This window comes from Centroberyx affinis, unplaced genomic scaffold (genome assembly GCF_046629955.1).
Source record: "Centroberyx affinis isolate AG114_WGS23_722 - 3 ecotype Tasmania unplaced genomic scaffold, CSIRO-AGI_Caff_v1 ptg001253l_1, whole genome shotgun sequence".
NCBI lineage: Eukaryota > Metazoa > Chordata > Actinopteri > Beryciformes > Berycidae > Centroberyx > Centroberyx affinis.
Genome location: NW_027279764.1, coordinates 140,082 through 156,776, shown reverse-complemented (window position 1 = coordinate 156,776; position 16,695 = coordinate 140,082). Strand labels below are relative to the sequence as shown.

The window sequence follows — 16,695 nt, the reverse complement described above, 5'->3', positions numbered from 1 at the left end:
TCAACAGAGGGAGGGAACAGGACAGTGAGAGAACACACACTCTTTGCTAGAAAGCTGATTGCATTAGTGTCAATGGTGTTCCAGGTCCGTGCAGCACATGTGAGCTCAGTTTTTGTTTTGCTTAAATCCAGGTATTAAGACATTTTGCTTGTAGGTGGATGGATAACTGCAGTCATTTGTTTAGTTTAGCAAATTATATTTGAAACAACTCATTACTTTATAGTGAAGATGTAAAGCTACAAGGGTTGGGAATCTTTCTGAATTATGCACCATTCTACTCTTTACTAGCTCGACTCAAGTTCAAGCCCATTCAACATGCACCTTTTCCTCTTTGTTATTGAGATTAACAGGCCTGACAAATGACTGTTAGGTCAATTCTTAATCCACAGATTGGAAGCAATTGTGCATTTTCATGGGCATGGATCATCACCTCATTTCAAACTGCTATGCCACCAGTGTCGCCCCCACCTCCTCCTTCCTTCCCCCTTCAGCCCTTTATCTCAAGCTAGCTGTCCCAGCAGCCCTTGCAGGGCTTGAGGTGAGAGCCAGAGCATCTCCACCAGGTTGTACTGGCAATAGCCCATCCAGAACCCAAACACCACGTCGGTCACATTGTGCCTCCCCAGAAGCACCCGGCTCAGCCCCACCAAGCCGGCCCACAGCAGGACCAGGACCCGCAGGGGGGCAGCCAGCACCAGGTGTGCCAGCACGAACCGCCCACACATGGCAGCACGGGTGGCATGGCCGGAGGGGAAGGAGTAGCGGTCCACGGAGAAGGTGGCGAACATGTCCATACGGTTATGGGCTGGCCGGCGCCGACGTACCACTGCCTTGACAATTCCAACCAGGACCAGGTCCAACAGCAGGGCTAGGAAGAAGGGAAGGGGAAGAGGGGAGAGAACAAAAACACTGTTAGCTAACAGCGTGAGACAATATAGCTCAGAGCATACAATGGCAATAAACATGGCTTTTGCACTAGAGATGTGTTATGCTGTACAAACACAGTGATGTAAAGATCAACACAAAAAGCCTTCAGCAAACAGATATGAGGCCCCTTAATTATATAGATAGTGGTATAAACACAGGATATAATATAATATTCCATAAAAGTACCAGAACCATGCTTTGATTATTTTTGTATCCTTGTTACAGATCTGTGTCACAATGACTATAAAAAGATAGAAGGTTAAATGAACAAGATTATGTTATCTTGTCACTCAGTCTCTTTATATATCTCATTATATAAGCATCCAGATTCACCTATCTGTCAGAGACTGTTAATGTTAACACCCTTTTGATCCCATTGCCAACCTAGATCAGCCTTCCAGCCGCACACAACTAGTGTGAGTCTGACAGCCTCTGATGTGGGCACACAAGGAGACAAAAGGAGGAGGAGAGGGAGAGTGGGAGGGTGGGGGAGAGAGAGACAGAGAGAGAAAGAGGCAGAGGCAGAGACAGAGAGAGAAAGAGAGAGAGAGAGAGTGGGAGGGAGGGGGAGAGAGAGAGAGAGAGAGAGAGTCTTTTCATCCCTGAGGTGGCATTATCCCAGACTGCGGGGGAGCAGCTGGCATTTGTGCTCACTTTTTGAGCATCTGCACCGCTTCACATAGACAAAGACTGAAATGTTCTTACCTCAAGCTCACACCTGCACACACACACACACATACACACACACTGCCCGTTGAGAATGTTAGGTCTGACTGAGGCACTATGGAGGTTATGTGCAGGTTTACCAACCCCAAACTTGAGCATGAGACAGGCAGAGAGGAATAGAGGTTACCGCTTGCTGCATCCCCATCCAAACCCCCAGGATGACATCATCAGCATGCAGGAGGAACATGGTGAATATTTCATGACTCTACAGGCGGCGTTTTAGTGGTGATGTAAATTCTAACCCTTTATTGATTATTATTAACCCTCAGTACCCCCTGGAAACAGTGAGGTTCCCCCCAGATTCACCAGTCAGACCACAAACTCCTCTCTGAGGTAAATCCACCTTCATCCCTTCCAAACTCAGGAACTTATCTTTAGCTGCACACTATAGGCGTGTGGAGAGAGATGTCGCTCCTCTCAGGCAAAACGAGACAATACAAGATAGTCAATAACCTGACTTATAAATGACACTACTCTTGTGAACCACAGCACATCCAATCACACTTTCCAATACCCCTTAAAAACAGCCTTCCTGTTTCTCAGCTTGAGCCATCCGTCCTATTCATGATGTTGATTTAAAAAAAACTAGTAGCTGATGGGATTGGATCACTCAAGCAACAAATCTGTTTGTCAATATTTCAGTCTGAAAGTATAAATAAAACCAGAATTCCAACTTCTGACGATAAGTAACTTGTACAGTATAACCACTGGCAAATGTTATGGGATCAATCGTAAGGAAACCCGACATATTTCACAGCATATAAACACTGGCATGGATTCCACTCTCAAATCTCTGGATAAACCAGAGAAGAGAGCGAGCCCCTCTAACCTGAGGAACATGCTGATTAAGGCAGACTTGCCTCTGCTTTCCGGCTTCACCTTTCTATGCTCTGTGGAACCTCAAAATTACCGATGTACCATATGCCAGCAATGTAATTTTTTTTCAATGTAATTTCACAAAAAGAAAAAACTTTTCATCATCCACACACTGAAAAATATATGAAATCCAAGGTGTAATCTCATGCAAAACCAATTGAGATGGTTGCCCATCCCTTCCATGGATTGTCAATAACTGTACTTATGGAACCTATATATGCATATGTTTGCACTCAGATGTCTGTTACAGTACTGTAATGTAGCCTATATTCTGGTATGAATTTGCTTTGTATATTCTATGTATCTTCTGTGCAGGCTGGTTATGTGATTCATAGGTTATTTCATGGGTATTTAAGATGGTGTCTATGTATGTTTGCATTATGTCTGACGAAGAGCAACTAGCTTGAAACCACTTTTTTTTATCATTGGTGCATTAAATAAGCACTGAAGGGAGCCTATCAGTGTGCAGTGTGCATGATTTCACTTTTTATTATTCTACTGGCAGCTTGTTGAGACAACCAGAGCAGCTGCTGCACTGTAACACCCTTCATCAATCAATCTACAATCTATTATTTGCAGAATCTGAAACCCCCATCATCCCTCCATCACCACAACCCACTCCCTCTCCCTCTCCCTCCTCCTGCCTGTGGTTTTCCATACTGCGCTCACAGAGACTCAGCTGGCTACAGCGGCTGAGGTCGACTGCACGACTCCCTCTGGAGGCACAGGTTAGTCCTAACACAGGACACCTGATGGCACATGGCCTGCTTTACTCAGGGTGGCAATAACAACATGTTCTGTTCAGATACACAGCATTAGAGTATGTGCACATTTAGCCAAGTCACTGAATCAGAAGCATCCATGCATTTACCATTGGAACCAAGCTGACTGGTACAAGAAGTGTGGCAGAGATGGGTAGATTTTTACAGGAGAGGTGAAGACAAGAGGTAGGACTCGAAATCAGGAGGAAATGGAGAACAGAAATGGAGCAAGGCCACAATGAGTGACAGATGACATCTACAGGTGAGAGTCAGCTAGAACCGAGGGAGGAAAGAAAAAAATAAGTAGAAAATTAAACATGGTTAAAGGAGGTGGGGTCATCATTTCCGAGGTGTATTCTGCATGAGAGTGGGACATGACAAATCAGGACAAGGGAGGAGCAGGGGGGCCGTGACACAAATACTGCATTACTGGTGCACCACAGTGCTACTTTGAAGTCTGTCTCTGCAAACACATACTACTAGGAAGGCTTTGCATGATTTTTATGGAAACTATCAGAAGGAGTGAACAAGTGGGAAGACAGAACAACACAGATGAAGCAGAGCACAAATGGAAAACAACAGAAATAATAGATTTTTTTTTATAGATTTTTTTTTTTACCAACGAAAAGGTTGAGCATGACTTCTTGTCCTGCAGCACTGTCACTCTTATACAGGCAGTAGGCTGTCCCAACTAGCCACGGGATGCCATGTCCCGATATCTCAATCAGTTTCATCAATGGGCGAATGCTGCCCCATGACGAGTCCTCGCAGGCGCACACCCCCAGGCGCTTGGACAGCCACAGGTCTATGGCGAGCAGGGAGCTGAGCGCTATGCCGATGAAGGACGGGTTGAGTCGCATACAGTCCTCTTCGGGCATCCCCTGCCCGCCTGTTGAGCCCGTGGAGGAACCGGAGCCCCGGCGCCGAGTGGGGCTCTCCGAGGCTCGGAGCCGGGCGGTGGTCGGGTCGGAGCCCTGCCGCTGGAGCAGGTGCGGCGGCGGGGCTCGGTTCAGCGACATGAACTCGTAACGCCCGTTGGAGCTGCCGAGCACCGGGCTCCCTCCGCTGCGTCCGGCGCCTTTGTTGGCTTTTGGAGAAGGCATTTTGTCTATCTGGCGGCGCGGACGGTTACGTGTAATCCAGTTGCACCTACCGGGTTAGGTTTTCTGCAGTGCCGTGCGGGTTATCGCTCTTTTCAGTTTATCGGTTTACGTTTGACAATTCATATCACGTTCGGAAACACTTTTCAGAAACGCCATCTTTGTTGTTCGTGTCGCAAAGCTACTTGGGAAATGGTGTTTTGCTAGAAATGTACACGTGACCATGAAATAGGCCTACATGAGCGCAGTCTTTTGTGTTGTCACGCCAAGATGACTTGAACGAAAATGCAGGACTGCTATGAAAACTTCTTTTAATATTTTTGTTATTACATTTTTTAAATTTTAGATACCATGCCATTCCATGTTTGTCCCTTTACATTTATTCTTTTTTGGAAAACCATATTGCTTCATCAACTCATCAACTCATCATGGTACAATTGAGCATGGAAATAGTAAACAGCTGTCAACACAGTATGGCAACGTATTATCATTAACCATAGGACAAATACAAAGGGTATGAAACAGGCACGGGGTCTGATGAATACGGTGCTCTGGTTGGTCCATGTGAAGTTAGCCACGCCTCTTTCCGGGTTCATTCATGTGATGCTAACGCTGATTGTAGCCTGTCCCGCAGCCTCGTTCTTTCTCCTGTGTCTGTACTGGAGAGAAAACCCTGACCATGCCTGGGCTTTTGCTGGGAGACGTGTTTCCTAACTTCGAGGCCGAAACTACCATCGGCAAGATCAAGTTCCACGATTTCCTTGGAAGCTCGTAAGTGCGTGTGCTTCTGGCACGGGTGTTAGTACTGTATTTTGTCAATTTTAGCTTTAAATCTGCTTGTAACTGTTGTAATATTGACTGACCGATGATAGCCGGTTGTGTGTGGGCCTGTTGCCCGATTGAGGGAGTATGAACAAGGTGGCGCGGCTAGGAAAAGTTTAATACTGAATTCAAGAATCAAAAAGCCAAGCTGTGTGGACAACTAGGTGACTAGAGACTGGACAAAAACCGAGTCAGTACCTGACGTCAGTGTCACTGACACCTGGTGGTTGGCACAGACGAAATTATACAAGCATGACTCAGTTGGATAACGTTAGGATAACATAACAGTACTTGACTTTGTAGATTCCTGTATATAATATCAAATACCTTCATCTTCATCCTGTATGTTTTTCCACATATGCAGACTAATTTTGGTTCTCCAACCTACAGAGATGTAGTTTTGTATTTCTGAAGATAGTCATGCATTAGCTGCAGACCAAAAGAGAGTTAAGGCAAAAAAAAAAAAAACTTGGTTTGTGCTGATATGAGGTGGATATTATGCAAGTGGTTCAGAGTTTTTTTTCTGTCTAGCTGGCTCATTCAGTGAGGCGTAAGAGCAGAGAGGACAAGGCCAGTATTGTGTGTGTTTGTGTGAACTTGGACAGTCTTTCAGCGCTTGCATCCAGTGTTGGCATCCATCCTACTGTCTAATCCTCAAAGCCTCAGTGGTATCAGTAGAGCAGAGAGATACCAATAGTTACATCATATTCATTATATGACACACAATTGTGTTTCCTCTTTCCTTCTCCTAATGAAGGTTTGGCACACATTGCATGAGCAGAGATGTTGTTGCAAGAGTGTTATTGACTCCAGTTCCCAAATAGCCATCACTTGCAGAACTGTATGCTTATCAGTACAAGGACTCTAACCCATTATTGAGATAGCATCAATTGCTTTCACCTGTATTCAGCAGGAATTGGTGCTGGATTGTGAGAGAAGAACACCTGTTGTAATGGTGGCCTAGTTTTTTCATGCCTCCATTATGTTTGTCCTGGTTGACACAAAGGACAGCGTTGAGAGAGCATTGTGTCTGTCTGTAGTTGGCAGGCAGAGAATAAGCACCAGGGAAATTCCACATCACACATATTTCCTCTATTCTTGATAGGGCTGGGCGATATGGACCAAAAATCATATCTCAGTATTTTTAGGCTGAATGGCGATACACGATATATATCTCGGTATTTTCTACGAAGTAGGTTAAATGTTCAGTTGTAAGTCAAAGCCACATGTGAGATGTCACAAGCACTTTTATTAAAACAAGACTGTGATCAAAATAAAATGCAAAGACAGGGTTTCCTTCCCTGTTTTAGAACAGTCTGGTAAGTTCAGAAAATTACATCACTTTATTGTAATGCAGCCTTTAAAACCAGGAAAAGACAACACTTATGCCATATCACGATATTACGATATCCAAAATCTAAGACGATATCTAGTCTCATATCACGATATCGATATAATATTGATATATCGCCCAGCCCTAATTCTTGACCATTAAAAACAGACAAAACCTTACTTCAGGCTATATATAGTGGCGAACAGAAAACTAGACAGACCGCTGAGAAGACGTAGACGTGGACAAATGTGCAGGCAGTGTCGTCGCGGCAGAGCGAGGGGGATCAATAAAGTGCTATCGTATCTTATCTTATTTTATGCACCTATGAATGGGGAATGAATGAATTCCTTCTAAGCTGATTTAACTTTGGTCCTTGTTATCTACAACCCAAAAAGAGTCATAGCCCTGGCAGGACCATGTTGTTTATGCAAATTGACAGTTTAGGAGTTGCACTAAAATCAGTTAGTTGTCCAACTAGTTTTCATTTTCATTTCTAACTCCCCAAGCAACACCAGCCTCTGAACACATTCCTCATAGAGTTATCTGATTTCCCTTTTAATCAGGTGATCACACTTCCTCTATTCAGACAAAGCACCATGGGATTGAGGAGCAAAGCTGTATTGTTGCCTCGGTGCCCATGTGATGTGAATCACAAGTCACTGAGTTACCTTTGTGGTTATGGAGCGTAGATAGCAGGAGACCACAAGGTCTGCAGGAGACCACAAGGTCTGCAGAACTGAAGTCTTCAATCACTCAAGCTGTTGGTTATTTATTTCACACACATCATAAAAAAATGCAGATGCAGTTTTAGAAGCTTCAGAATTGCTACAAAATGAAACATTTTGTATGATTCCCTGATTTTAAAAAAGCAAAAATAGAATTAAAGATTCAAAAAGTACATAAGTACTAAATAGTAAATAAATAAGTAATAGTACACCAAGTATTTTCTTAAAAATGTCCCCAGTCTTTGCAGCTGTCTGGTAAAGTGAAAATAAGAAGATGAATGTACTCTTAAACCCCCTCCTTGTGCAGCACACTGTACTTTCCCAGTACAACGCAGCTGGGTTTAATGTCTTGGGTCTGAGTCTGCCAGATTCACATACACCTGTTGCTCCAATCTATGGCGGCTGGTTGTGGTATTTCCTCCACTGAGACTTGTTTTCCCTGGTTTTCTCCTTTCTCACCCATTTCCCCTCTTCTGTTGTCTCAACTCCCACTCCTTCCTAACCTCGTGATCTTATTCCCGTCTCTCTCTCTCTGCCTCCCTTCAGTCCCTCTCTGTGAAGACTTTATTTGTCCCTAATGGGGAACTTGGATGCAGCAAGGCATAATACATACAACAGACAAAAATACATGTAAGACACTTAATATAGACATATTAAGAGACAACTAGTGAACTATGTAAAGTGTGTAAAACACTCAAGCAAGTGAGAGCATGGGGTGGAATGTCGTTCTGTTACTGCCGTTTTATAGCCTGTCGAATAAACGAGAACTTAAGTCTGCATGATTTAGCCCTGAACTTGTAACCAGAAGGAAGTAACAAGGGCAGCCCATAATACTCTGGACTACTTTGCATAAGACTCAGTGCGGGTTGACTGCTGGATGCCAAGGATTTTATTTGCTTTCACAATACTGTTGTCACGCTCATATTTCTAAACCAGGCCACTATAGAGCATGTGATGAATGGTTGGACAAAATATGTGTAGACCAGAGACATCATTGTTACATTGACATGAAAAAACGTCCCCTCTTTTCCTCTGTAGGTGGGGTATCCTGTTCTCCCACCCAAGGGACTTTACTCCGGTCTGTACCACTGAGCTGGCCTGTGCTGCTCGGATCAGCGATGAGTTCAAGAAACGGGGTGTCAAGATGATTGCCTTGTCCATCGACAGTGTTGACGACCACCGCAATTGGAGCAAGGTTGGGGACACACACACACACACACACACACACACACACAGACCTTTTCCAGGGTGTCTCTCTGCCTCTATATGTGGTGTGTGTGAGAGGTTAAAGGATAACAGGTCAGGGAACTGTGGGTGGAGCGAGACTCGGTCAGATGATGTCAATCCACTCTCACACACTTGTGTTGCATAACTTTGACATTTGAAAGCTTGCAGATGGGTCACCATCTGTAAACTTTGGCAGCACTGCCCTAAGTTCCTGTGATCAGCCATCTGACCCTCTGCAAAATGCTCATCATCCTCCAACTCCACCTGTTAAATCCCCTGTGAGACTGGGCCAAGGCTTTACTGTCCTGACCAGGCTTAATTTTATACAGATGGCTCTGCAATCTGTCACACAATCTGATATTCCCAGTCCCATTTAACTGAAAACACTTAGTGTCAGTTTTCCAGAATTATTCTCTGAATGTCCTAGAATCTGTAACCTTACAGATCTGTGGAACAAAACTGTTCCCATCAGCCAACATACTTATAAAACAAAGCTTCTACTAGTCTAGGCCTGTAACTACAAATTGCATCCTAATTTTGCATGTGGACGTGCATTATCTGGAGGAAAAGGAGGGGTCAAGTAGGCATTCATGGGCTAATCCCCACCCTCAACACAGACGGGACCCACTGTGATTGGCTCTCAACTGGGTTGCTACGTTACAGCAACACCTCCTCTCAAAGGCCTGTGATTGGTCCAAGAGGAAGTGGAGTCAAGTTCTGGAATCCCACCCTGGGCCAATGCCGATTGGACGAACTGTTTGGTTTTGTGGTTACGGAAGCACCACCTTCCTCCAAAAAAAACAAAAAAATAGAAGCTTTTTGAGTGCTGCGGTCAAGCATCTGTATGACGACAAATGTCTCCCCCCACAAGTGAGCCTGTTCACAGGACTTTGTCGTTCGCCACTGAACCTCTGTTTATGGCTCATGCATGAGTTACAGATTGGCAGCTGGGAGTTTCTAGTCAACTTACAGTAAACTCTTATCAAACCTCTGTATCTTATCAGACAAGTCCTCTGCTGCAAGGATGGAGATGTCCATCAAGAAGCTGAGAATTATTAACTTGAGATGCAAGTGTGTTACTTTGATCACACACACCCACTGAGGAAAAAGATTAAAGATTAAATTGTGTCTGAAATCATGTGCCCTGTCTTTCTGTACAGGATGTGATGGCCTTTAACAGTGATGGCGCTGACAGCCCGCTGCCCTTCCCCATCATAGCTGATGACAAGAGAGAGCTGTCGGTCCAGCTGGGCATGCTGGACCCTGATGAGAGAGACAAGGATGGGATGCCCCTCACTGCTCGCTGTGTAAGAGCCCCGTACTCCCTCTCTCACTGCTGACACACACACACACACACACACACACACACAAATGGACCCCTTTATCAATGCTGGATAAATTTAGTATTATATCACCACACTGCCACGTTGGTAGGCGATTGTAATCAAACAACCACAACAGCCAATGGACGGTATCAGGATCCAAAATTAACACCTGCCAAATGGCGGTAAAATTTGTCTTTTGCAGATAAATAAGTAAGGGTCTTTCTAGCCAATATCAGTCCTGTTCTCAAACTTCGTCCCTAATCCAATCAGAGCAAAACATTGTATGAAACAGGCTGTTGATTGGCTGCCTATTAAGCTGGCTCTACCCAGAGTGGTAGCATCTAAACTAATGCAAACTTTTCCTCCTGTTTCTCCGCTGCCTGGATGGTTAACTGGTCTAACGTTCTTTGAAATTCAACGTTATTTCTATATGGCAACACATAACAGATGTGAGGACAAAAAACATCCACTGTGAAAGTGAGTGAGCAAGTTTTAAATTGAAACTCTAAATGTAGTCACACAGTACCTGATTCTGTACATGAAGTAGCACTGCAAATGGGTAGGGTGATATATTTCTATGAAAAATGTATATTAATTAATTTGGTTGGTAAAAATCTTGGCAGATGATTATTATTATTATTTTTTTTTTTACCAGCCCTTGGCAGGTGAGCCAAAAACTTAATTTCGGACTATGGAAAATATTTATCATCAGAATACTATGAATGAATGGCAAAGCTGGCAATGGAAGTGCACACTTACACACATATTTTTGCATAGGATATACATTAGAAAAACTGGGGCTTATTCTGTGTGTTTTGCTGAACCCTCCTCCAGGTCTTTGTGATTGGCCCAGACAAGAAGCTGAAGCTGTCCATCCTCTACCCAGCCACCACAGGGAGGAACTTTGATGAGTTGCTCCGAGTCATCGACTCTCTGCAGCTCACCGCACAGAAGAAGGTTGCCACTCCTGTGGACTGGAAGGTACACACTCAAACCATTTATTCATACCACTCAGCAGCCCGGGCGATACAGTCAGGAAAAAAATATAGATGCATGGCACACAGATGACATTATCACAGGGACATCATTTGCACACACATCAAGCACATAAGTAACACTGAAGCTCTCACTAAACATAAGAAAAAGCAGAACCATATACATCATATGGGAATTGACAATAATTGCTGATTAGGAAGTGTATCTTGGTACTGCTTAGCCCTGTAATTTTACCAGTTGCAGTAGATGACAAGCTGTGAGATAGAAGCCATGAGCGGCCGCTACATAGCTTCACACAGAAGGCTTCCTCTAGATTGTGGTCAGAAATGTATCCCACCCCCAAATCCCACTTCTCTGTTCTCATGTCTCTTCCAGCCTGGTGACAAAGTCATGGTGATTCCCTCTCTCTCTGAGGCTGAGGCCACAGCCCTCTTCCCCAGTGGTGTGACCACTAAAGAGCTGCCTTCTGGGAAGAGATACCTGCGCTACACCCAGCTCTGAAGAGAGACTCTCTTACAGCACAGTCCGGACAAGTTCACCAATGAGCCTGCTCTAGTTTACTGCTATTTGATCTAGCAATCTTTGAATAATAGCTTGAATAACTGACCAACTGTACGCACTTATCTGACACTACGACTAGTGTTTACTAGTGTGACTAGTCGTGTAATGTGTCCAGCAAGGGACCAGTATCATTGTACAGTGCCTTGCTTACTTTCCCTGAATAAACACTTTTGTAACATGTCCTATGAATCTTTGAGCATTTTATGGTGGTCACATGTTATAAATGGCCATAAATACCTTTATCCTGTAAAATTAACACAATATAGAAATAATAAGGTATAAATCCTTCTATGTTCTTAGCTGCAGTTATACAGTTGCTACCACTCTTAGACTACTCCAATCACTTCTTCATGATATACAGTATATATTTTAACCAAGGATATGGTATTATCAGAATGAGCTGCACCTTAGGTAGTTATGTTATCACGTTTAAGTTCAGGATCATGGAGAACATAGAATAACAGAATAATGAACAGATCAGATTTGAGGTCCTGCCATACATACTTGTAACCCTACTACCATTTTATTATTATTGCTTGCCCCATTGCTACTTTCTGCTATGTTGCTGCTTTACAGCTAGGTGTCGCTCTCCCACAGTCCCAACTCATAATACCAGATTGCTGCTGTTGCTGCAGTACTTTCTTCTGTCAGTAGGTGGCAGTACACGCACAACAGTAGATCCACTGATGGTGTCCTGTGACAACCGTGCACCTGAAGCCACCAGCCGGCTCACAACAAACCAAGACACAGTGTTAGGGAGTGGTAACTACCAGCTCATCTACATTTTGTATTAGTATAGTAGTAGGCTAGCCAAATTCAAGTGTAGTTGTTTAAGCTGGTCACTGCTTTTGCATGTTGTTCAGATATGTGGGCACATGTTTCCTTAAAGTAAACAGTAAGGCCTCAAAATGTTCTCCCCTTTTTACCCTATCTTTTGTCTCCTTTTGTCCACTCAACTTATAGGTTAACTATAGGTTAATGCCCTAACTGTTTTATTTATTATCTCAGTGTAGACTAGTCTTTTAAATGGATAGTTATTCCTTGTTTTGTTCCCTCTCAGTGTCAGTTACACTGATGCTGAGGCCTTTTCAGTGCCAGTTGAAGTCCAGGTGAAACCCCCTTGCTCAAGAGGATGAAACGATAAAAGTTTGGATTATAAAAAAATTGTTTATAATCCAAAAGGGCAGTTGTAGCCTGGATGGGGTTTTTCCCTTACTCTCCAAATTCAAATAGCCTTGTGGAGATTACTATGTGAGTAAAGCCTCTAGAACAGCCTTACAGTATAACATGAAGTAGAATAAGGTATAGAAACAAAAAAACATGCTTTAGAAACAAAGAAAATGTGGTTTGTATGTAGTGGAACTACTATTTCAAAGCAGTGTTAGTTTGATGAGCCACAGTGTACTGCTAGGGTAGTAATTTCAGGAAGTTATTGAAGTTCTAGTATTGTGAAGGTGTTAATAGTTTGGTAAATAACAGATTGGGAGTAATTTTCCCAACACAGCATAGACAACTAGAGATAATTCAGACTGGAATGTTAATGCTTAGCAGAATGCAAGATTAATGACTATTTTGCATAAGAATGATCAATTCACCTAAATGTATTTCATTTCAGTTCACCTCAATAAAACCAGAATAAGTTTTAAATGAACTGAATAAATATACACAGCCTTATGTACATACATATATAAAACATAAGATCTATAAAAACCATCACAGCATCTCAGTATTGCAGAGTTAGATCAATGACTGAACCGGCCCTCGGTTCTCATCAGCAGTAAACTCTTCCTGAGAAACTCATCTAAGCAGGTTGGCCGTAACTGTAGACGAGACACTGAAGCCAGAACCAAGGTATAGGTTTCCTCTTTAAGTTATTCAACCCTCAAAACTGCATGGCTGAGGATCATATTAATTACTTTAAGTAGTCTGAAGGTGAACACACACACACACACACACACACACACGCACACACACACTGGCTTGGAATTCACTCTGAGGAATGTTGAGGTCAAAGACAAAAGATGGGATTCCCTTTGAGTGTGGAGGGAGGCAGGGTGTGAGCAGGGCCAGATAAAATATCTGTGGACCCTCCCCCAGTTCACTTCACTTGTCCAGACAATCTGAATTGGGAGGGTTGTACTCACTCTTTAAAATGTTTTATCAGTTGCTCACTTCACTGAATCCCCCATATATTTAATCAAACAGTCCTGCAATGTGCTTGTGTATTGATACTTTTGTATGTAACAATACTGAGTGCTTGAACACATGTTTTCCCACTAGATTAGAGTGTTATTCTGCTCCCATCCCATTCACTGTGTATTACAATATATTACAGCCAGAATGATATCTCTGGGCCTCAGTTCTTGTTGACGACAATGCTTAACAAAGCTGATATGCTCTCAAATGTGTGATGAAAGTACATGCATTTATGAGGTTTAAACACTCAAACCCCTTGCTGCTCCTCCTTGCCCTCCTCCTCCTCCTCCTCCTCCTTCTCCTCCTCCATTCTCTGTTTTCTAGCCCTCTTCTCTGGTGGCTGCTTTGTCCCCAGGAGTCGTCCAGAGTAACACCCACACAGACACACCGGACTGATCAAATGCATTTCTCAAATTCCACACCCCAACGGCCTGTGCCAGAGCTCGTGAAGCACTTTGGGTGTCAGACACTGGCTTAATTGCCCGGTACCAGCCCACACCCGCTCATCTGTCACCCCTCACTGCGCCGCTATCAAGCCAGCTCACCCCACCTCGCCCAGCCAACTCTAGCCATGTACATGTAATATAACACCGGCCCTGGCCAAGTCTCACAGGGCAAAACACAAACACAATACCAGCTGCAGGTCTCTCTCTCTCTCTCTCTCTCACACACACACACACACACACACACACTCAACCGCTGAACAAAGACATGAACATTCATCTGAAAGCTGAGCCCCCCCTCCCACCAAACAATGTTGCATTGATGTGACAGACCTCTAACCTGTCTTATCTCAAAGAAGGAGAGGATTTCCCCTCAGAAACCAGGCTCCGGTTCTCCTAACAAGTGATAACTAGGGAAGGATAATGCAGCAGCTAGATAAGCTGGCTGTGGTATAGTCAGTATGGAAATATTCATTTTACTACACAAACTTCAGCACAAGCAGAAGGCGTTAAGGATCTTTGGTGTGGCTGTTCTCAGCCATGAGAGGGAATAGCAAGAGGAGGATCAATACATGCACAATATGTATGTTTCTATGTATGTATGTATGTGTGTGTGTGTGTGTGTGTTTATTCATGTGCATGTATTCGCTAGGGAAGAGGTCATTATTCCCATGCTATGTGCCAGGCATTGACTTCATCACCTGAAGCTGCCTGTGACCTGCAGGTTAACAAGCCAGAGACCAGAGAAGCAAAACAACATGCACGTGCACACACACACACACACACACACACACACACACACACACACACACACACACACACACACACACACACATATACACACACATATACTGAGCTATAGCTTGATGCTTTCCAGATGCACCCTCTCTCCCTCCTGCATCGCCTGGCACTCTAGCCCTCCCCAAACCATCTCCCACCCCCGCACACACACACACACACACACACTAGCAACTCCCCCGTCTCTCAACCTTCTTATCAAAGCCCAGTACCTCTTTGCTCTCTTTGGCTTCCCATTCCCATGCACAGACAAAATACTTCACAGTCAAATCCTTCTCTTTGTTTATTTCTTTATACTATCATTCATTGCACCCTTTCTTAAATCCGAGTTATGATGCAGTTCAAAGAGTAGTTGAGTTGTGAAGCATTACCGCTGCAAAGCCCATAGGCAGCATCTGAGTGTGTGTTTATTTCTGTGTATTTATTTGTGTACACTCATCTTTCAACATAGAGAAATGGTCCAGATCCTGACAACCTCTGACCTTCTCCAAGCCTCTATGGGCTCAACAGTTTACAGGCAGACAGACTGGCAGACACGCAAAAATAAGACAGACAGTAACACTAAGATAGACTTACTGATGGACAGTAAGGCAGACAAACAGAAAGAAGGTCAGACAGACAAACAGTCTAACAGAAACATGACTGTTGACCCCAGGATTTGGCTGAACTTTAAGGGGCATTAACCGCCTCACAGTGGACACTCACCCTTGAGCTTTCCTCACTTCCGCTAAAGTATGGGTCATGGGGTTTGAACACACAGGCACACACATCTGCACATGCGGGGGAAGACATAGCGATAAAAGTGATGAAAGCGTATGATCCGAGTGGTTAGATAAATGCCATTGTTTTGATGGCACCTCATAAATACAGCATCTAGACAGGCTATTACTGTAGTCATATCCCAAAGCTCTCTGGCAACTAATGACTGCAGGTTAGGGCCAGTTAGTGCTCTATGAACAGGGTGATGAATGTGAAGGTAAAAGTGCAATCACTCTCTGTGCTTATCTTTATCTCTCTCTATCAATATCGCTCTCTTTCACTCTCTTTCGCTCCCTTTTTCCTCCCCCCCCTCTCTCTACTAGAGACACATTGATCACCAGCCAGTGGCATATCACCTGAGTAATGGCTAAGGGTGTCTGGGCTTTAAAACAACCCCAGTACAGCACCAAGAGCTTTATCACAGTGACAAGGCAAATGGCTGCTCACATAATAAAGTGTGCTTGTGCATGTGTATGTGTGTGTGTGTGTGTGTGTGCGATCATAACGCAGAGGACTTTGCCATTAAGAGGAGACATCAAACACAACCCAATAAGAATCAGAGACCACCGGCTCTGCTCCAAAGCATGTTAGCTGCAGACTACAGAGGCACTTTAAGTCATTAATAATCTTTTCAGCGTGTGTGTGTGTGTGTGTGTGTGTGTGTCATTTTCCTCATGGCAGGCTTTCAATATAATCATACTCAAGGGTGATCTTTTTTCAATGTCCGAAGCTCTTGAAATGGATAAAAACACAAACTACCAGAATAAAAATGAGTAAATCAAAGTTCCACTTCTGTTCTAATCTGAGAAGGTATATTTTCATAACCAGGTGGATACAAAGTCAAGGACCAGTGTTAATTTGCAGTAATAACAATGGCCTTGACCTGGTCAACATTAACCATTACACAAATGATTGTGCTATTAAGCTGTGGTGAGTTCCTACAGAGAAGCCTAACTTGGACATTAGAGGAAAGGAGGTGGAAGGGCCAAGGCTTGTGGTGAAGAAGAAACGGTGAACAAAGCAAAACAGAGAGGAAAAACGATAGAGACTCTACAATTCCAAACCCTGTTGCTGTTTTTTTATCTTCTGTTTTCCTTTCCGTTAGTTTATTTTTCTTGAA

At 43.7% G+C, this 16,695-nt stretch overlaps 2 protein-coding genes across 2 annotated transcripts; one reads left to right on the top strand and one right to left on the bottom strand.

Annotated features, from left to right (window-relative positions):
* Positions 1-500: 500 nt before the first annotated feature.
* On the bottom strand, positions 501-4,542 carry plpp6 (phospholipid phosphatase 6). Its single transcript, XM_071524998.1, has 2 exons — positions 3,910-4,542; positions 501-868 (listed from the first exon to the last, which is right to left on the bottom strand). The coding sequence occupies exons 1-2, from the start codon at positions 4,391-4,393 to the stop codon at positions 501-503; spliced, it is 852 nt and encodes a 283-aa protein (XP_071381099.1). The 5' UTR covers positions 4,394-4,542.
* Positions 4,543-5,002: 460 nt separating this feature from the next.
* On the top strand, positions 5,003-11,560 carry prdx6 (peroxiredoxin 6). The gene is made up of 5 exons (XM_071524974.1): positions 5,003-5,161; positions 8,309-8,465; positions 9,658-9,804; positions 10,657-10,803; positions 11,194-11,560. Exons 1-5 carry the CDS (start codon positions 5,070-5,072, stop codon positions 11,317-11,319), a joined length of 669 nt encoding a protein of 222 aa, XP_071381075.1. The 5' UTR covers positions 5,003-5,069; the 3' UTR covers positions 11,320-11,560.
* The last annotated feature ends 5,135 nt before the right edge of the window (positions 11,561-16,695 follow it).